At 56.5% G+C, this 19918-nt stretch overlaps 2 protein-coding genes and 1 non-coding gene across 7 annotated transcripts; 2 read left to right on the forward strand and 1 right to left on the reverse strand.

The window, feature by feature from the left end:
* Positions 1-452: 452 nt before the first annotated feature.
* Positions 453-6335, reverse strand: LOC133077935 (zinc finger protein 132-like). 2 transcript variants are annotated; one of them, XR_009697815.1, is made up of 4 exons: positions 5993-6335; positions 3845-3971; positions 871-2657; positions 453-632 (listed from the first exon to the last, which is right to left on the reverse strand). XR_009697815.1 is itself a non-coding variant. In XM_061172746.1 (3 exons), exons 1-3 carry the CDS (start codon positions 6020-6022, stop codon positions 1012-1014), a joined length of 1803 nt encoding a protein of 600 aa, XP_061028729.1. In that variant the 5' UTR covers positions 6023-6335; the 3' UTR covers positions 453-1011. The 2 variants fall into 2 exon arrangements, 1 of the variants encoding a protein (XP_061028729.1); XM_061172746.1 differs by having other exon boundaries at positions 453-2657.
* A 6615-nt stretch (positions 6336-12950) lies between these two features.
* Positions 12951-18917, forward strand: ZNF324 (zinc finger protein 324). 4 transcript variants are annotated; one of them, XM_061172750.1, is made up of 7 exons: positions 12951-13314; positions 13433-13495; positions 13692-13782; positions 14427-14504; positions 14931-15057; positions 15384-15500; positions 16122-18917. In XM_061172750.1, the coding sequence occupies exons 5-7, from the start codon at positions 14937-14939 to the stop codon at positions 17519-17521; spliced, it is 1638 nt and encodes a 545-aa protein (XP_061028733.1). In that variant the 5' UTR covers positions 12951-13314; positions 13433-13495; positions 13692-13782; positions 14427-14504; positions 14931-14936; the 3' UTR covers positions 17522-18917. The 4 variants fall into 4 exon arrangements, with proteins under 4 accessions (XP_061028733.1, XP_061028732.1, XP_061028730.1 ...); XM_061172749.1 differs by lacking the exon at positions 13433-13495; XM_061172747.1 differs by lacking the exons at positions 13433-13495; positions 13692-13782.
* LOC133079202 (small nucleolar RNA SNORA30/SNORA37 family) lies at positions 13907-14037 on the forward strand. Its single transcript, XR_009698084.1, has one exon. It is a non-coding gene; the product is annotated as a small nucleolar RNA SNORA30/SNORA37 family (small nucleolar RNA).
* Positions 18918-19918: the final 1001 nt, after the last annotated feature.

Here is a 19918-nt window from a genome sequence, read left to right on the forward strand (position 1 = left end):
CCCTGTAGATCTTAAATCCAGAGATACCTACCTACAGATTCTGGACATCAGGGGCCTTACTGGACCCATGGGCAGGTCCCAGGAGACATCCGCCCCTCAACACTTTTGAGGGATGTGGGATATTCCCAGGAATGCTGTGCAGGAATTACTGGAGATTCCCACACCAGTACTCAAACCCCAAAGCTCTGGGCCCAGCAAGTAGTCCTGGCACCCAGGATATAAGATTTGGCCCAGAGACCTTAAGTCTGTCCCAGGAGGCCTTGGGCTGCAAGGCAAATTAGGTTAAACTAGACTGCACGCTATTCCTTGCCATCCTACTATCAAAGTCTGGGCCCCCACAAAAGCCCTTCCCTCTCTTGGCACCATTAGAGCCCAATTCTGTTCCCCATCTTTCCCCATACACAATGGACGGAGTCTCAGGATTAAAGATGGCTTCAGCAATAAGGTCTTTATTATCACACTCTGCAGGCAGGCAGTTCCAAGGCTGGGTGATTTGGAGGCTGGACCAGTTCACTGCAGGCATCATCTGTAGACTCAACAATGCCCATGAAGAAGGAAGCTTCCTCTGGACATCGTCAGACTCCAGTTCAGATCCTCCTGGAGAGAACTACGTCAGGGCAACACCTGAGCCACTGGGGACAGGGGAGAGGTGGAAAATGAGGCCACCCCAAAGGGCTCCCAACGTTTATGGCTCCCTCCAGGGAATGAGAACACAAGCCTGCATTCCCTGAGTATGTTGAGATGACAGGCACATGGTGTGGGGACCTGCCAGCTGGTAGAGGTGAGAGGGCATCTGGCAGTGACATAATCTGGCAAAGCATCTGGACAGGTTAGAAAGTGCAGCATAGCTCCTGCAAGCTTCCCACTTACCACTGGCACTACAGCCAATCTCCCAGTAGGGGTGTGGGATGCGCAAGTTTCAAATTTTGGCTGATGGCTTCCTCACAAAGGTTCCTTTCATAGGAGTTTCTCAGGAGTGAGTCCTTTTATGGAACAAGGAGAAGGTCCCCACTAGTGCTTATCCACTCTTGCCACATTCCTAAGGCCTTTCTTTGATGTGACCTTTCTGGGCTGAGGGAGGCTGGAGCTCTGGCTGAAGGCGATCCTATGTCCACTGCCCTCAGACGGCTCTTTTCCAGTGTGACCCTTCTGGTGCTTAGAGAGGTTTGAGCTGTAGCGGAAAGCTTTTCCGCATTTGTTACACGCATAAGGCTTTTCTCCAGTGTGAACTCTCTGGTGCTGATAGAGAATGGAGCTTTCGCTGAAGGCCTTCCCACACTGGCTGCACTCATAAGGCCGTTTTCCGGTGTGAACTTTCTGGTGCTTAACAAGGTTAGAGCTGTAGCTGAAGGCTTTCCCGCATTCAGTGCACTCATAAGGCCTTTCTCTGGTGTGAACTTTCTGGTGCTGAGTGAGGGCAGAGCTTTGACTGAAGGCTTTCCCACATTCGGAGCACTCGTAAGGCTTTTCTCCAGTGTGAATTCGCTGGTGTGGAACGAGGTTGGAGGGGCAACTAAAGGCTTTCCCACATTGGTTGCACTTATAAGGTCTTTCTCCAGTATGACTCCTTTGATGTAGAATAAGTTTGGAGGTTTGCTGGAAGGCTTTTCCACATTCACTGCACTCAAAAGGCCTTTCTGTGTTGTGAACTTTCTGGTGCCGGACAAGATGGGAGGTGTTAACGAAGGCTTTTCCGCATTCGCTGCACTCGTAAGGCCTTTCTCCGGTATGTATTTTCTGGTGCTCGACAAAGTTGGAGATACAGCTAAAGACTCGCCGACACTGTCTGCACTCATAAGGCCTCTCTGTGTTGTGAACTTTCTGGTGCCGAACAACGTGGAAGCTACGAGTGAAGGCTTTCCCACACTGGTCACACTCATAAGGCCTTTCTCCAGTGTGAACTCTCTGGTGCTGAGTGAGTGAGTGTTTGCGGGTGAAGACTTTCCCACATTCACTGCAACTGAGATGCGCTTTTCCAGTGTGAACTTTCTGATGCGTCCTCAGGCTAAACAGGTGGCTGAACACCTTCCCACATTCCTTACACACATGGGATGTTTCTCCAGTGTGAGTTTTTCGGTGTTGAACCAGGGTTGAACTCTCCTTGGGGGCATTTCCACCTGCTGGGCACCTGAAGGGTCTCTCGTTGGCGTGAGTGATCAGGTGGTTGAGGAGTGCAAAGGCCTTCAGGAAGGCTTGTCCGCAGTCACTGCACTTGAAGAGCTTATGTGAGGTGTGGCCTCCCTGCTGTTGCTGCCAAATGGAGCTGGGTGGGAAGGCCTCGTTACACTCGATGCTTCTGTGTGATGTCCCCTCTCCGTGGGTGGCCTGGGGCTGGAGGCCATGGCTGTCCAGGACAGCCTTAGCACACTCCCTGCATGTGAAGGGTTTCTCTTCACTGTGCTCCTTCTGGTGCTGGTGAGAGTTTGCACTGAGCCAGAAACCTCTCCCACATGCCTCACACGTGTACGGTTTCTGCCTGGGGTGTATTCCCTGGTGCTCAGCCAGGTGTAATATGTCTTTTAACACTGGGTCACGCACGTCACAGGTGTTGGCCTTCTGGATGGATGGACCTGCCTTGGGGGTCCTGGACTGGAGCACTGCTACATAAATACTCTGCTCATAAGATGCCTCCTCAGCCTCTGCTCCACACCAATAATCTGAAAGCAGAGAAATGCCAGTGACACGTATGTAGGCTTTGTTGGGAGAGGGCAGCCCCTTCACAAATGTGTGTCTGACACATTCAGGAACGAGTCTGTAGATCAAGTCAGGGTGAGGTAGAGCCAGTGGTGCAGGACTGGGCCCAGGAAGGCCACAGAAAGCGAGGGCCCATCACCTGTGAGAACATGGGTGAAGTTCAGGCTGGAAGGAGAAGCAGAGATTCCAACTCATTCCTCAGCTTTCATCAGGAGAGGAGAGAGCTCTGCCAGGAAAAGAGGACACAGAGCCATGTGCACGAGCTCAGGAAAACCCAGGGCACCTGGTGCTCTGAGTCTACATGAAGATACACACACATGTCATGACACATGGATTGTAGGCTAACCTGGGACAGCCCTGCAAAAGGAGGAAAGGCAGGGAATGGGGGAGAAATGGAGATCAGAGCAGTGAGGCTGTCCATCATCAGGGCCTAGGTACAAAAGACAAATGGCAAGTAGGTCTGTCCTCAATGAAGAAGGAAGGTGGGGGTAGGGTGGGGCTACTGGCTCCAGCAACAAGCTCCAGTGGACACAGGGGAAGTACCCAGTATAATGTGAGCCCACCACAATGTCACCTCTGCCCCCAGCTCCCACTCACCAGAGCCAGGCCCCCTCCCAGCCTCTCTTGCTGTGGCTGCAGACATGGGCATCCAGGGTCCTTTGCCCTGTTCCTGTGGTTGGGCAACCACACAGGACGTGGAAGATGCAAGTCCTGGCAGAAAGAGCAGATAAGGGGGTGGCCTAGCTCAGGGCAACCTATCCGGTGACAGACCAAAGGGAGCTCGTGTCATCTTTGCAACTGGGAAGAAAACCCAGTGTTACAAAATCAGCCCCTGAGGAGCGGCTCCCAGGAACAGCCCTGTGGTCTCCGCAAGCAGTGACCACGTCAGTGTCTGCAGTCCACAGCACAGCCAGGCACAGAGGTGCCACCGATCTGGACAAATTTAGGCAGCCAGATTGAGACTCCGAGCCCTGAGCCCTTCCCCAGAAGGCTTCGGAATCAGGTGTTGGGGCTCCTCAGAGAAAGGAGCAGGCAAACACGAGGCAGGTGGTCCAGGGGAGGAAGCAGCGCCCATGCTCAGCTGCGGGAAGACAGAGCTGCTTCTGGGAGAAAAGGAAAGGCAGAGCCTAGGAGGCTGGGAGGGCCTTACCCAGTGAGGCCACAAGTGCCAAGTTCTCCAGCATCACATCACAGTACAGGTGCCTCTGAGCCTCGTCAAGGAGCCCCCACTCCTCCTGAGAGAAGTACACGGCAATGTCCTCAAAGGTCCCCCAGCCCTGCCATGATGAGGACAATTAAGTCAGCTAGACCAAAGGGTGGTAGAAAAACGAACAAAAAACAAACAGTGCACAGATGAGCCCATACGGACCTAGATCTTTCACCCTGCATCATACCACCTCTGTGGTGGGCAGTCTCTGACCCCTAAACCATCCTCCCCAAACACTCCAGGTCACCCACTTCCCCCAGATGCAATGTCATGGGTGCCGCTGTCTCCTCATGTCCCATCGGTCACTGTCCTTCAAAGAGCAGGCAGGTAGATAGATGCCATCTAAACCCTGAGCCTGGCATGTAGGGCCCCACTTCCTCCTGCTAGGTAATTCCCCTGGGTCCCCAGATGCTGCCGCCCAGAAACACCAAACCGGAGGCCCCCTTTCTCCCAAAGGGCCCCCAGTACCAGATTCCAGTCCACTGACTCACCTCCTCTGCATGCACACATCAGGCTCTGTATTGCACATCTCCAGACCCCACACCGTTCCCTGGCCCACACAGTGGGCATCTCCCAGCCACCCCACATGCCACTGTGCAAACGGCATCCAGAGCCTGGCTACTTGGTGAGGTCAACCAGTACCCCTTCCTGACCCAGACTTCAAAGAATTCCAACTGCCAGGGGTGGCACCCAGAGTTTCCTTCATTGTTTCTGCAACTGGGCCTATTCCTACCTTTGACCCTCAGCCACCAAGGCCAGACATGGATCTCTGACATGTCCTGGCCTCTGACTTTCTGCATGCTGTCACCTCCCCAGCCACTGTATTCTTCTCTCGTAATGTATACTCAAAGTCCAGGCCCACCACCTCCCGCCCCAGGCCTGCGACACTCCCAGTTGCCTGCCTGCCACTGAGCTAACCTGCCATCCTAACTGAAACTCACAGGCCCCACAGAGGGGACCAAGAAAGGCTGGTGAGCCATAGAGAGGTGAATAGCCACCAGCCCCGGTCCTGCTGTCATCTACCTCCACATACAATATGCCTCAGCCTCCACCCCAGCGACCAGGGGCCCCTTCTGGACCCTCCTCTCCCACACACCCCTTCCTTTGTGGCTGCTCCTCCCTTCACCTGAATTTGTGACACCACCACCCCTGTCCAGGTACCCGAAGAGCCACCCAGTCCTCAGCTGCCCCCTTGGGGCGTCCATCACCATGCCCTAAAGACGCTCCCTCCTAAATCTGCACCTGAGTTCCACCTCGCTTCACAGGCTGGCTACTGCCAACTGGATGTCTCCAAGCGGAATCCTTCAGCATAACTTAGACCTGCACTCAGAAGTCTCTGGGACATCTCAGTCTCAACATGGTCAAAATCCACCTCCTGATCTTCCCTGAAACCACTCCACCCACCAATTTCCCCATCTCAGCCGAAGCACTTCCACCTTCTAATCGCTGAGGCCAAAAACCCACGGGGACATCCCCACCTCCTCGTCCTCTCTCTCTCTCCCCCCCCCCCCCCACCTAAAATCAGGCTGGCTTAACTTAAAAGACAGATCCAAGCTCCAACCACTTCTCCCAACTCCAGTCACCGCTCTGGCCAAGCCACTGCTATATTAAGGTAGCATCCTTGTGTGCCTCCTTTTCTCTTCCCTCACTCTCACTCTCCTGTCTGTTTTCCACTCTGCAGCCCGAGGAAGCCTGTGAACACCTGAGTCAGATCACCTCCCTCTTCTGCTCCAAACCTTCCGTGGCTCCCACCACCCTCAGGTGACAGGCCAAGCTCTTGTCCACCAGGCACCAGGGAGACCTTCAGTTCCCTGAACACTCCCAACTGAGCTTCACCGCCAAGCATGTGCACATCCTGGCCCCTGTGCCTGAAACTGCTTTGCACGCCTTGTCCCGCTGGATTCCAGAATGAGAACCTTTCCACAAAAAACCTGGCCAGGACTCGGCACCTTGGGCTTTCAGTGACCCCAGGGTCCCAGTAGCGAAGATGGAGGGGCAGAGTCTGGGAGCACCCCCTCCCCTCTGTCGGGGGTCCCGGGCCACATGGGTAGGGGTCCGAGTGAGTGGGGGCTGCGGGGACCCTCCACTCACCCGCAGCGGGTCCCTCAGCGCCGCCGCCATCAGACCCAGGCGGGCCCTGCCGCTCCCTACACCCCCCGCCCCAGGCCGGGGGCCTCCCACCGCCCGTTGCACGCGGGGCCTCTGTCCCCACGGTGTAAACGCCGCCTCCAGGGACCGTGGGGACGCAGGACACCGCGTTACATGACACTGCGGCTCGTACGGAGCCCGGAGGCCGGTCCCATCCCCCTCACTGTCCACCTCGGCCGGGTCCCGAGGAGGCGCCTGGAAAGCGGCCACGACCCAACACTCGGGTCCCCAAGGGCAGTGGAAAACGACCTGTCAAGAACAGAAGGAATGCCAACAATGGCGACGCCGGAAGTTCCGCCCCCGCCGATCGAGCAGCAGGAAACAGCCCTTATTCTGGGCTGTGATTGGTCCAGAACCCGCCGCCCCCGATGCCTTGTGGTCAATGTAGTTTCAGTCCTGCATTTCCACCCCACCCCCACCCCCACCCCCCAGCGCGGCGCCCACACATTCTCCATTCTCCATGGCAACGCCAAGCTACCTCTGAAGGGGCGCTGGGAAATGGAGAGCTGAGAAAAAAGACTGGCAGGGGCGCGTCTTTGCTTCCTCTTAAAGGGGCCGCTCCCAGGTTTCCTCCCGCAGAGATAGTTGTCCAGCAAGTGACCCGTGTCCTGGACCTCGGACAACCAGCCGTGAGGAGGCCCCTGGGGAACCACTTGTTGCCTTTGAGGGTGTCAAGTGAAAATACTATCTCCCTCATGGAGACTTTGTTTAGTAACCTTAAATGTCTCTCTAATTCAGTGGTCCCCAAACTGTGGTCCCTGAATCAGCATCACTGGGGAACTGGCTAGAAATGCAAATTCTTGTCCCCGCCCCCCACAGGGATGAGCCTGACAAGCCCTTCTGGAGATTCTGATGCTCTAAATTCAAAGAATCAGCTCTAATTCAAAGTCCTGTGACAAAATTTGGAAAATACCACAACTTTCCTCATGAGAGGTGACATGAAAAGTGCTTAGCACAGGGCCAGGCACGTGGTGCTACATACATGAGAGAGCTAGTATTGTTATTGTCCTTATTGTCACCAGCATCATCATCCCAAGGCTCTTACATACACTGCCAGGGAGGGCAAGTAAGAGATGCCTGTCTACAGAATGCTTGTTGACACTGTCGCTGGAAGTAATCAATAAACAATCTCTACTAGGGATAGAAGACAGTTTTATTTGAGCCAAACTGAGGACTATAGCCCAGAAGACAGCCTCTCAGATAACTCTGAGGAACTGCTCCACTGAAGCATGGCACATTTTTATATCTTGTCAGAACAAAGAACATCAGACAGATCAAGGATGCATTCCTTCAAGGTTTAAAAAAAAAAAAACAGGTCAGCATGCACACAGTCAATATGGCCTTGAGAAGAAGCTAGTCTTATCATTGAAGGAATACCAGCATTGGCATCCCAGGAAGGGAGGCATTTAAACTTTATTTTTAACATGGACATTCTTTACTTCTGGTCAATGCACCCTTTTCTTTAATGATTACAGCAGATGTACCATGTGTTTTTGATAGGCCACAAACAGGCTGTTTTAGTTAGCATAAAAAAATCAAATCATGTATAAGCCAGAATGACTTCCCCATCCCTCAATATGTGAATATAAAATGCACTCATTCTTGACTTAACGAGTAGCCAGGTAGGCAATGTTTAATTTTTTATTTTTTTAAGTATGCTCATGGTAGGCAGACTAATGCCTCCCCCTCCCCTCAAGATGTCCAGGACCTAATCTCCAGAGCATGTAAATATGTTATGTTACAGGGCAAGGGGGAATTAAAATGATAGATGGAATTACGGTTGATAATCAGCTGACCTTGAAATGTGGAGATCATTCTGGATTATCTGAGGTTGAGAAGGTGAGATGAAACAATGTAATCACAAGGGTCCTTAAAAGTGGAAGAGGGAGGCGGTAGAGATGGAGAGAGATTGAGTCAGGGTGACGCAATGTGAGAAAGAAGTTGCCGTTGCTGGCTTTGAAGACGGAAAGACCCACAAACCAAGGAATGCTGGCAGACCGTGGAGTCTGGAATAGGCAAGGGAACCCATTCTTCCCCAGAGTCCCCAGAAGCAACACAGTCCTGCTGATGCCTTGATTTTTTTTTTTTATATTTAAATACTTATTTATTTATTTATTTGGCTGCACCGGGTCTTAGTTGCGGCACACAGTATTTTCGTTGCCGCATGCGGGATCTTTAGTTGTGGCATGCGAACTCTTAGTTGTGGCATGTGGGATTTAGTTCCCTGACCAGGGGTCGAACCCGGGCCCCCTGCATTGGGAGTGCAGGGTCTTAGCCACTGGACCACCAGGGAAGTCCCGATTCCTTGATTTTAGAGTAGCTGACACAAGTGTCAGACTTATGACATCCAGAAATTTTTAATAATTTGTGTTATGTTTCTCTGCTTTCAAGGGCTCATGTGATTATACTGGACTCACCCAGACAATCCTGGATATTCTTCCCATCTCAAGATCCTTAACTTAATCCATAAAGTGGGCCATGTCAAGTAACATATTAACAGGTTCTGAGGATTAGGATGTGGACATCTTTGGAAGACCATGATTCTGCCTACCACATTGAACTCACATGGCTATTAGATATTTTAAAACAGGTGCTGGGACTTGCCTGGCAGTCCAGTGGTTAAGACTCTGCGCTTCCACTGCAGGGCACACGGGTTTGATCCCTGGTCAGGGAAGTAAGATCCTGCATGCCGTACAGCGCAGCCAAAACAATAAAACAGGTGCCAAATTATAAAAGCAGAAGTTTCCACAAAGAAATCTGAAGCTCTAGCTCCCCCAGGAAACACACACAACAGAAGATCCCAACACCGTGTTTAAATTTCCTGCTTCCCTTCTCTGCCCTAGGTTGGGCCAGCCATGCCTCTGGCCTGAGACTGGACAGCCATGAAGGTCACGTTTGCTAAAGTCACTGGGAACCCAGCCTGGGCAACAGAAGCCTCCCTGGGTTTTGGCTGGAGGGGTGACAGCTCTCAAGAACATGGCTCAGAAGCCTGCAGAATACAGGACAACTTTATCTGCTCAGAAAGTGACCTCGGCCATTGTAGATACGAGTTTGGCCCCTGCAGGTCTCACAGACGGTGCCCTTGCCTACTGGGCTCTGGCCTCCCCCATTCCCCGTTACCTATGCCCCATCATTCCCCATCTACATAGAGTTCTGACCTGCCCCTGTCGGTCTGTAGTGGTGAGCCTGACTCCAGGGGTCTGGTTTTTCTGTCCAGGCACAGAAAGACGGCTTCATCTTCAGCTGGTGGCCACCCTGAGACGTGCCTGGGAAGAGGGACCTGCTTCCTTATTCTCTCAGACCACTGTACCCCTGAGATCATCTACTTCCACCTCAGGTAAGCTCTGCGCGCACAGGTAACTCTGAACTCCTGGCCGCAGTTCTTTCCCTGGAGGACTTGAAGCAGCAAGACCCCTTGGACCACAAGAGGACAGAGTGCCACCCGCTGCCCTCCCAGCCCATCCTCAGAGGCAGGTGGACATTGCTGTCGCCTCTGAGAATCTGACCCCTGTGCAGGCTGGCAGTGACCCATGTCTGTTCTCTGCCTCCAGGGCCATAGCCCTAGCTCAGAGGGGATGTAACCAACCCGGCTTTATTGTCACACAGTCCGGAGCAGTCGGAGGTAAGGTGAGGAGTTGCCCCCGGGACATTACAGGTGCCCAGGGCAGACCTAACCTGTCCATGAAGCAGAGCAGCTTCCCCTGAGCTGCCAGCAGACACTTTGTGGGGCCCTTGGTCAGAGCGGGTCAGTTCCTGGCTACCACACAATTAGAGCCCCTGGGGCTTCTCCCCACTGGGGGGGGGGGGGCTCTGCATGGAGCCCCACCTTCAGCTGCTTCTGGTGTTAGCGGAGGCTTGGGCTGAACCAGGAGCCTCTCCCCCGTGTCCCTAGGTACACGGCTTCCTCAGGTACTGCAGCCAGGTGTCTTTGAAGATGGGTGCACAGGTGTCACTGGGGTGGGCTTTCTGGCTTTCAGGGGCTGCCTGGTGGTCCTGGCCTGTGATACTGACCCCACTGGTACGGATACACTCTGCCCAGATGGCACCCCTCCTCCCCTCCAGGCCTCATGGTGGCCCTGGGGGGTTGGGACTTCTTCACAAGTGTGTGTCTTGTGACACACCCAGGAATAATTCCATGGACATCTTTGGTGGGGGGCATTACTCTGCTGACCAGGAAGGGGAGGCTGAATTAAAGGGCCTGACCGGAAGAGTGGGAAAAGGGAATGTGTCAGATGTGGAGGCCCAAGATGGGCCCACCCACTTCCACCTTCACCCAGCCCCCCATCCCTTCTCCACATGGAAGGTAAAGGGATTCTTGTCAAATCAGATCAGGTCACTTCTCTAGTCACACATCTCCCCAGATCCCACCCCTCACCCCCCAGGATAAAGGCCTAGCATGAATCCTTCTCCCCTAAGGCTTTCTGGTCCCACCAGAAGTAAAGAACTTCAGGTTTCCTGAATGCCCGCCTGCAGGCTTGCCTCCAAGCCTTTGCACATGCTGGTCCCTCTGAAACAGGAGGGAAGGGGGCAGGGCACAACGTTTAAAAGAATGACACACATAGGACATGACAAAAACTCCTTAGAACCAACTAGGTCCAAGATGGCAGAAGATTCAACTTCCAGTGGACCTTGAGACTCATTTTATGCTCGCTGTAATACATTAGCTAAATGACACACCCACAGGCGCCATGACAGTTCTGAGGTCCACCATAAAAGGTCAAAAACTGGGTGGCGGCCCAATTCCTGGAAATCTCCACCCCTTCCCCCGAAATACTTGGAATAATCCTCCCACTCATTAGTCTATGAAATTACCCAGCCCATAAAAACTAACCACCCCATATTTCGGGGCCTCTCGTCTTCTGAGATGGCTCACGCTCTGTGGAGTGTGTTTCTCCCAAGGCTGTTCTTGCCTTTTGAGACAGACCGCATTCTATCTATGGAATATGTATCTGTCTAAATAAATCCATTTCTTACCTATCACTTTGTATCTCACTGAATTCTTTCTGCGATGAGACATAAAGAACCTGAGCTTCATTAAGTCCTGAGACCAGGTGTGTCATCTCAGTTAAAATATGGGGGGTTAGGGCTTCCCTGGTGGTGCAGTGGTTAAGAATCCGCCTGCCAATGCAGGGAACACGAGTTCGAGCCCTGGTCCGGGAAGATCCCACATGCCACGGAGCAACTAAGCCCATGCACCACAACTACTGAGCCTCCGCTCTAGCGCCCGCAAGCCACAACTACTGAAGCTCACGCGCCTAGAGCCCGTGCTCCCCAACAAGAGAAGCCACCGCAATGAGAAGCCCGCGCACCACAGCGAAGAGTAGCCCCACTCACCGCAACTAGAGAAAGCCCGCGTGCAGCAACAAAGACCCAACACAGCCAAAAATAAATACAAGAAATAAATTTCTAAAAAAATACTGGCGGTTGGGACTTCCCTGGCGGTCCAGTGGTTAAGATTCCACGCTTTCACTACAGGGGGTGTGGCTTTGATCCCAGGTTGGGGAACTAGGATCCCCATGCCAGGCGGCATGGCTGAAAAAAGAGACCGTGGGTTCAAGTCCCAATCTGGGTTTAGGCTGGGTTCTAGTCTCGGCACGTGGGTTCAAGGTGCACCTCACGTGGGACTTGAACATTCTTTTTTTTTTTTTTTTTTTAAATATTTTTAATTATTTATTTATTTGTCTGCCGGCCCTTAGTCATTGCTGCATGCAGGATCTTCGTTGCGGCATGCGGGATCTTTAGTTGCGGCATGTGGGCTCTTAGCTGCAGCATGTGGGACCTAGTTCCCTGACCAGGGATGAACCCAGGCCCCCTGAATCGGGAGGGCGGAGTCTTAACCACTGGACCACCAGGGAGGGACTCAAACATTCTTTGTTTACTGGAATGGCAAGAAACATTCCCTACCCACAAATACATTAGATTTTCTTCATTTATTTCAAAGTGAGCAAAATTTACACACAAATACTCCAAAATTGATGTTATCTCTTGCATTACAAGTATTTACAAAGAGTAGTGATACTGCAGACAGAGCTGATATAGATGTTATGACAATCACTTATAACTTACCTAGGGAGGTAAGCAGGGAGGGAGACAGAGTGAATGAACTCGACACAGATTGGTTCCATATTAACTTACAATAGCCCTATGCGGTGGGTACCACTACTGTCCCATTTTGTGTATGAGGACTAAGAACCCTGAAAAAAAGACCCTCAGAGTGAAACAACAAAGAGAAAACCTTTTACTCTCTGTCTGCAGTAGTCAGTCTGCATTGAGACTACCCTTCCGTTTGATTTTATGTGTCGTACCCATGTAGGTTGCCCCCTCCCCCCAAAATAAAGGAACAGGGAATCAACACCATGACGTGCGGGGCAAGGCAAGACCTAGACGACCTAGGGACAAGTGCGTCTGGGAAAGTACTTTTTGCGCGGCCCAGTTGAGCCAAGAAACAGATGGTGGAGGAAGTCTCAGAATGATTTCAGACGCTAGAAAAACTTAGGCTAGGGCCTTGCGACTCGGCGTGGGGGCTGTTCCCAACCATAACGAGACGCTGAACCGCGGGGGTCACACACAGCCCTGGTGCGAGGCCCCAGGAGGCGGGGATGGGATGGGACCCCCGTCGTGCTCCGTCCCTGGTGCTGCGCTGGGCGGGGGTGGGAGGTGGAGGGGGGGCCCTCCCGGGGCCTCAGCAATTCAGCGTTCACCCGCAGCGCTGACGGCTCCGCCAGGACCCCACCCCACGCGCAGCCCGGAAGCCTGGCGCTGCTGCAGACTCCACTTCCCAGCGGCCCCGGCGGCGGCGCTTGGCCGTTGCCGTGGAGACCAGGCGCGCTCCGCCTACCGCGCCGGCAGCCAGAAGGCTCTGCGCGTGCGTCCGCAGCGCGCCACTGGCCAATGAGGGCTCGCGAGATTGGACTTCCGGCGTCCGGGACTGTCACTTGGCTGCCGGCGTCGGGCCACGCCGGTGACGGCCGGAGAGCGCTGGGTCGGGGCAGGTTTTGCGGAAGGGTCTGGAGACCCGAGGTGCGGGCAGCGAGGACGTGCGGGCGTAGATCCGAGGCACGGGCAGCCGAGCCCGGGGGCCCACGGCCAGTCCCCGGCCTCAGTTTCCCGGGGTGCGGCGTGGGCGCCCCCCGAGCCACGTGCTCTCCGGCCTCCACGCCGTCCCGACGCGGCGCCCTTGACGGACTGGGAGAGAGGCCCGGAGCCTGAGCGCCCGCACCTTTCTGCAGGTTCCGATGGCGGCGGCGCAGACAGACCCGGCGCAGGTGAGTAGCGGGAACCCCAGGCCCCCACCCACCCGGATGCCTCCTCCATGGACCCGAGCCCCGATCGAGGGAGGCACTTTACCTGGACGTCTTGTCTTCCCCTCGCGCTTCGTCCTAGGCCCTGCTGTCCCGGTCGGTTGGGAGTGCACGCGTGGGATCCCCACTTCTGGCAGCTAAGGGGGTGAGGTGTGGAAGGAAGTTCCAAGGGGAGGGTCCCCCGTCTGCAAAAGCTGGGAGGGAAGCCTGAGTGTAGGCGCTTCCGGAACTGAGCTGCTCGGCGGGGAGAATATATGTATGTCTGAAAGGGCAGGCCGAGGAGTTAAGACTATCCCGAGGGCACCGGGAGACTGGACATGCTTTAAGTTACGATTTTTTAGGGTATTCCACCTATTGTTGAGCGGAGAACAGAAGCAGAGGGGCGTGGCGGCGTGCAGGGAGGAGGCTGCTGCCACAGTCCGGGCAGTGCAGGTGCGAAAAGCCGTTGGATTCTGGATAGATCTGCTGATGCATCAAGTGCGGGGTGTGCGGGAGTGTCCTGCGTGAAGGGCCATTCTAAGGTTTTCCGCCGGAGCACCCAAAAGAATGGAGCTGCCTAGCACTTTCACAGGTCCTCCCCCAGGCAGTGGGGCCAGGATTTGGTAGCTGGTGCTGAAATTGAAAACCCTTGATTGTATCCTTGCCCTGGGACTGTGCCAGTGGCAACTGTCACTCAATGGGACAGAGAAAAAAAGAACGGAGCTGCTGTAGACAAAATTAGGAATTTGAAGGGAAAGTAGGTTTCAGGGGGAAATTGGGAAGAGTCTGTGCTGTCTCAGAGTGGAGGTGTCACATGGACCTGGAATTGTAGATGTCCAAGGACAGAGTCCTGATGTTCTGAGTGAGGTAGAGCCTGGGAATCAAACTTAGGAAGAGGGCATCTCACAGACTCAGCCAGGGGTAGGCATGGGCAGTTAGGGCTCTAGGGAGATGAGGGATGGCTGGCAGTCCCTGGGGCTCTCAGGGGAAGTCTGGCAGGTGGCTGAGGGAAGGGAAGGTGGCAGCCAAGTGAGGAGGAAATAGAGGGGGCCTGGCTATGGAGGGAAGAGGGAAATGGCTTCTTGTGTGCCCACCAGATCCTTGGGGCCACCCCTGTGGCAACTGGAGGGGATCAGCCAGTCCTTCAAGTTCAAAGAGCAGCCTTGAAATGTCAGGCAAGTTCAGCAGGAGAGGGCATCCCTACAGGGATGGGCATGTCCTGGGGGCTCTGCAGCTGGGACTTGTACAGTTACATATGCAAGAGCAATGAGGGCACCTTTGGGGAGGCTCAGCTTGTGCAAAGGCTGGAGAATGAGTGGACGCCAGGGGCTGACCTTGGTGTGTCAGCCAGCGGAAGGCCAGGGGCTTCCCCTGGCTGCCCTGTGTAGAGTGGCCAGGTGGCGTTAAAGAGGCATCTATGGCCTAGATGGGGAAGGTGGCGGGGAGGGTCCAGACAGGTGAGGGAAGTCCCATCTGCAGAGCCTTGGGGGAGGAGGGTGAGCACCTGAGGGACGTGAGCGGAGGTGGCCTTTGGGGCAGGGAGCTGGGTCTCGGTTCACACAGCTATAGCTTAGATCATGTCCATCTTCCAACTCTTGTAGGGCCTGATGGCCTTTGAAGACGTGGCTGTGTACTTCTCCCGGGAGGAGTGGGGGCTCCTGGATGCAGCCCAGAGGGCTCTGTACCGCTGTGTGATGCTGGAGAACTTCACCCTCCTGGCCTCGCTGGGTAAGCCCTGGGTCCTCCATGGGGAGCTCATTTGTTGCCAGGCTAGGCTGCCAGCACTAACCTCTTACCACCCGGCGGCCTGTGAGCAGCCACATGTTCTCTGGCGGAGTGTCCCTGTTAGCTGTGGTGCCTCTGTGCTCAGTCCCCTTCTGGTGCTGCCAACACGGTTCTCCTCACAGGAACCATCGAGCTGCTCCGAGAGCCCTGCCCTGTGATGCGACCTCGGGTATCCTTGGTTGCACAGATGATGCCGTCCGTGGCCCACGAAGCCCTGACTCCTGCCATCTGCCAGGGTTGACCCCTCACTTGCTTGTCTTCTCTCACAGGACTGTCTGTCTCCCGACCCCGCGTGGTCATCCAGCTTGAGTGTGGCGAGGAGCCCTGGGTTCTCAATGGGACAGATGTGACCCTGGCCAGGAATGCCCAGAGGAGGCCGAGCCCTGGTGAGTGGGGGCTCAGGGGTGTGCGCTTGGGGCCAACCTATGGCCAGGCTTCCGTCCACCTTCCCTCCTGGACGCTCTCCTCTCCAGCTTCCCACCCGACCGACTCCTTTCACCATCAGCCTCTTCTGGAGGCTCCGGCTTTGGCTGCCCTTGAAGGGGAGCTCCAAGGGCCACCCCCAGGCCGTGGTAAGACCTGCTCAGAATCCCACCCTCAGCCAGTCTGTGTGGCCTCAGACCCTGCCCGTCTTCCCTCACCACCTCATCTGTGGGGCCGTTTGTTCACGTGTTCATCGTTGAGCACTTACAGTGGCCAGTCCCGTTCCCGGCACTGGGGACACAGCCTTGCCCAGATCGCTCCTGGTCCTGCCTTTGTGGGGTTGACCTTGCTAGGGGAGAGGCAGTCAGTAAGCAGAGTTGGTGAGTAAAATCTGTTACATCAGGTAGCCATCAGTGTAAGGGGCAAAGCCGCCTGGGGGGTGCCCTGGGGACGGGCTCCGTGCAGGAAGGGAGTCCGGCCCCTGCTCCTCTCCCCAGCTTCCACACCCGGTCCTGCGGGCCCCCTTGCCTACCCACGCGGCCTGTCTGGGATGACCCAGGAGTCCACCGTTTCTCCTCCTTCAGGTTCCCCTCATCTGGCAGAGGACAGAGATGTTTCTGGAGAAGCAGCATTGCCAGGGGCCTTCCGGGACGGCCCCCCTCTGGCACCGACTAGGGTTCTCCCCAGCGCTGGTGCCTCTGAGCGTGGGAAGAGCCTGGAGGGTCGGCGCGGCGTGTCCCCCTCTCGGGAGAGGAAACCCACAGGGGTGTCTGTGATCTACTGGGAAAGCGGCGAGGCCAGCGTCAGCCTGCGGCTGACCTCTTCTCTGCGGGCCCCTCCCGGGGGGAAGGCCCTCGCGGACCACCCTGCGCCAGGCAAGCAGCCGAGGGCGTCGGAGCGGCAGAAGCTGTACGCACGCGAGGCCGCGGGGAGAGCGTTCCCGGGCGCCCCAGAGGCTCAGGGGGCCCGAGGCATGGGTGAGGCTTGGCGCGAGCCTCAGAGACTGCTCGCTGTCCCAGAGCCCCCGACCTGGGCCGAACTGGGAGAGGCCCTGAACGCTGGCCCCGGCCTCCTCTCTGGGGAGAAGCCCTTCGAGTGCAGGGCGTGCAGCAAAGTGTTTGTCAAGAGCTCGGACCTGCTGAAGCACCTGCGCACCCACACCGGGGAGCGGCCGTACGAGTGCGCGCAGTGCGGCAAGGCCTTCAGCCAGACGTCGCACCTGACGCAGCACCAGCGCATCCACAGCGGAGAGACGCCCTACACCTGCCCGGCCTGCGGCCAGGCCTTCCGGCACAGCTCCTCGTTGGTGCGGCACCAGCGCATCCACACGGCCGAGAAGGCCTTCCGCTGTGCCGAGTGCGGCAAGGCCTTCAGCCACCGCTCCAACCTCAGCCAGCACCGCAAGATCCACGCCGGGGGCCGGCCCTACGCGTGCACGCGCTGCGGCCGCAGCTTCTGCCGCAACTCGCACCTGATCCAGCACGAGCGCACGCACACGGGCGAGAAGCCCTTCGCCTGCGCGCTCTGCGGGGCCGCCTTCAGCCAGGGCTCGTCGCTCTTCAAGCACCGGCGCGTGCACACCGGCGAGAAGCCCTTCGCCTGCGCGCAGTGCGGCCGCGCCTTCAGCCACAGCTCCAACCTCAGGCAGCACCGGCTGCTGCACACGGGAGAGCGGCCTTTCCGTTGCTCGGACTGCGGCAAGGCCTTCGCCAAGGGCGCCGTGCTGCTCAGCCACCGACGCATCCACACGGGCGAGAAGCCCTTCGTGTGCGCGCAGTGCGGCCGCGCCTTCCGCGAGCGCCCGGCCCTCTTCCACCACCAGAGGCTCCACACCGGTGAGAAGCCAACGCGGCGGCCCCGGGCCGGCCCGCTCCCCCAGGCCAGGCCTCCTTCGGGGGCATCGTCCGAAGGCACACTGGGGAGGGAAGCCGGGCCCACTGCCGCCTCGGGCCCAGCCACGGTTCCGAAGACGGCTGAGCCGTGAGGTCACAGCCCCGACCTTCCCCGGCCTGTTGCGAGTCCCTTCCATGCGTACGGGGCCCCGCCCTCTGCAGAGCCACGCTGTGGCGCAGCTCTGCGCGTGCGCTGCCCTTCCCCCTGCACGTGGTGACAAGATCTGCCTCTTGTCAGCCCCAGCTCACTCCTCCAGCCCCAGGCCGTCGCGCTGCACAAAGGTCAGGGGGAGGCCGGCATGGTGCTGCCAGCTCGCCCATATTTTGACTGTGCGCGCGAATGGGAAGCGCTGCGGTGGGGCGGAGGTGGTCCTGAGAACTTTCTGAGGTTTACGCCCAGCCTGCAGGGTCTGTGTGGAACCTCTCCACCCCCACCCCCAGCGTATTCCCCCAGCCCTCGGTTCATCCAGGGCTTCCTGGGAACAGGCCCAGAAGACAGGACGTCATGGGGGAGGCAGGTACTGGCTTCGGACAAGTGGCTGGGCTCTGAGCCTCAGCTCCCTCCTCTAGGGAAGAGAAAAGATTCAGCCCTGCAGAGGGCATTTGCAGCACCCTGACAGGCAGCATCTTGATAAGGGCCAATACGTGCCAACTGCCAGCGCCCGTTCTGAGCGCTGCACAGCTTCTCCTGACAGCTCTGTGAGGTGGCTGCTGTGGCTGGTATCCCCACTTCTCAGATGAGGAGACTGAGGCACAGAGAGGGGACGTGAGTTGCACAACAGCAGGGCCACTGGCCCAGCATCCAGAGAACTCACCACTTTACCCCCACACTTAGCCTGCCAGCTCTGAGGGCCGGCTGAAGCCTGCCTGGCTCCCTGCTCATGGCAGACCCTCAGGAGGTGGAGGAGGGTGGAGGCGGGAAGTCCCCGGGTGAAGGACGGAGATTGAGAGTGATGCTTCCCCAGCTGTGCTGGTGCATTCAGAGTGTGGTCCAAGCCTCAGCTTCGGCCGTGTCCTGTTGTTACCAAAGTCAGCGATACAGGAGCCTTTCCATCCCCACTGCCTTGACTGGAGGTGACCATAACAACAGGTGCAGAGGAGACAAGATGGGGCTGCTTGGTTCTCTGGGGTCCAGTGGCCACGTGCCTGCCATTACCTAAGGCTGTGTGTGGCGCCCTCCCAAGATCCCCTCCCCAGTGTGACATAACCCACAGGGTGGGGACACTGAGGCAGACAAGTTTGGTGGGGGCCTGGTTGGCTTCTTGTGGCCTTCAACAGACCAGCCCCATCTCCACCTTGGGCCTCACCCGCAGGGAAGTTAATGGTGTTTTCACTGGGGGTGAAAAAAGACTAGAACTTACAGCTTGGAATGGATGTACATTGTAAATTCTTGCACGGCACTGTGTAGGCCCACAGCCTCAGCCTCAGGTCACGGTTCAGAAGGTTTTAACAAGACAGAGTCCAGAGAGGCTCTCTAATAAAGGTTTCTTTTTAAAAACATGTGAGTGGTAGCAGCCTGAAACCGGTGTCATCCCAGCACGATGCAAACGTGTCATCACACAGCTGCAGGGACTTGGCTTCAACCCTGGTCCCTTTGAGAGGCCACAGGGTAGAGGTGCAGCCTGTCTGCGGCCCACCGGAGGTCTGTGTCCCCTTGGCAGCCAGGAGACCTGGGCGGGGCGGGGCTGCCCCAAGCAGCAGCTCTGCTGGGACATGAGCCTTTGTGGATCCAGGCCCTGGAGTCTGAGGCAGGGGGCACATGTGGAGACCCGAAAGGTCGACCCCAACCCAGTGGGTGCTCCAGTTCAATCACCTCAAAGACCTCGCCGGTATCTGCCATTACCAAAGAGCAGAGACATGACACCCCCAACTCTCCACCTGCCAGCAGGGTTCCACCCCTGAAACCTCACAAGTTCCTGCAAGGAAAGGAGACATGGGGGTAGGGAGAAGAGTCACACAGGGCCAGGCTCCCCAAGACTCCTCAAGGGCAGGTCCCCCGAGCCATTGTCCGCCCCTCTGGGGGCCCATCCTCTCTCTGACCTTGTCCATGCCCTGGCCTCGCCCTATTTCATCTTCCCCCAGGCTGGCCCCCATGAGGGATTCTTGAGCAGCTCACTTCAGGGTCAGTGTGGATGGCTATGAGATGCAGACAAACCCCACAGAGCTTTCAGAAGGCTATTGTAGGGAGCCCATGGGATTCAGGAGCAAAGGAATGTTGAACATCAAGTGGATGCCCAGAGAGTCACTTGCAACCTTTTTTGCATCTTGGACAGAAGCTGGGCCTGGTGCTCTATCCTGTCTCCCCACCAGCCTCCTCCCTGCTTCACTGAGCCTTTCCTGCCTGTGTGCTTGGCCCCTCCTATCCCTCCTTTCCTCCACCCTCCTCGAGCCCACCCTCCCAGCACCAGCGGTGGTCAGAGGCTCCAGCCCTGTTCCTGTGGGAGCAGCAAGCATGAGCACCCGCCTTCCCCCATGTCTTGGCCCCTAAG

This window comes from Eubalaena glacialis, chromosome 18 (genome assembly GCF_028564815.1).
Source record: "Eubalaena glacialis isolate mEubGla1 chromosome 18, mEubGla1.1.hap2.+ XY, whole genome shotgun sequence".
Classification (NCBI taxonomy): domain Eukaryota; kingdom Metazoa; phylum Chordata; class Mammalia; order Artiodactyla; family Balaenidae; genus Eubalaena; species Eubalaena glacialis.

Bases quoted from the DNA above. Each gene is read 5' to 3' on its own strand.
- LOC133077935 (XM_061172746.1), bottom strand. From the start codon at position 6,022: ATGGCGGCGGCGCTGAGGGACCCGCTGCGG. The intron at 3,972-5,992 runs GTGAGTGGAGGG...TCATCATGGCAG, and splicing joins CGCTGAGGGACCCGCTGCGG to GGCTGGGGGACCTTTGAGGA. The intron at 2,658-3,844 runs GTAAGGCCCTCC...CTCTGCTTTCAG, and splicing joins GGCACTTGTGGCCTCACTGG to ATTATTGGTGTGGAGCAGAG.
- ZNF324 (XM_061172747.1), top strand. From the start codon at position 13,285: ATGGCGGCGGCGCAGACAGACCCGGCGCAG. The intron at 14,505-14,930 runs GCAAGTTCAGCA...CAACTCTTGTAG, and splicing joins GAGCAGCCTTGAAATGTCAG to GGCCTGATGGCCTTTGAAGA. The intron at 15,058-15,383 runs GTAAGCCCTGGG...CTTCTCTCACAG, and splicing joins CACCCTCCTGGCCTCGCTGG to GACTGTCTGTCTCCCGACCC.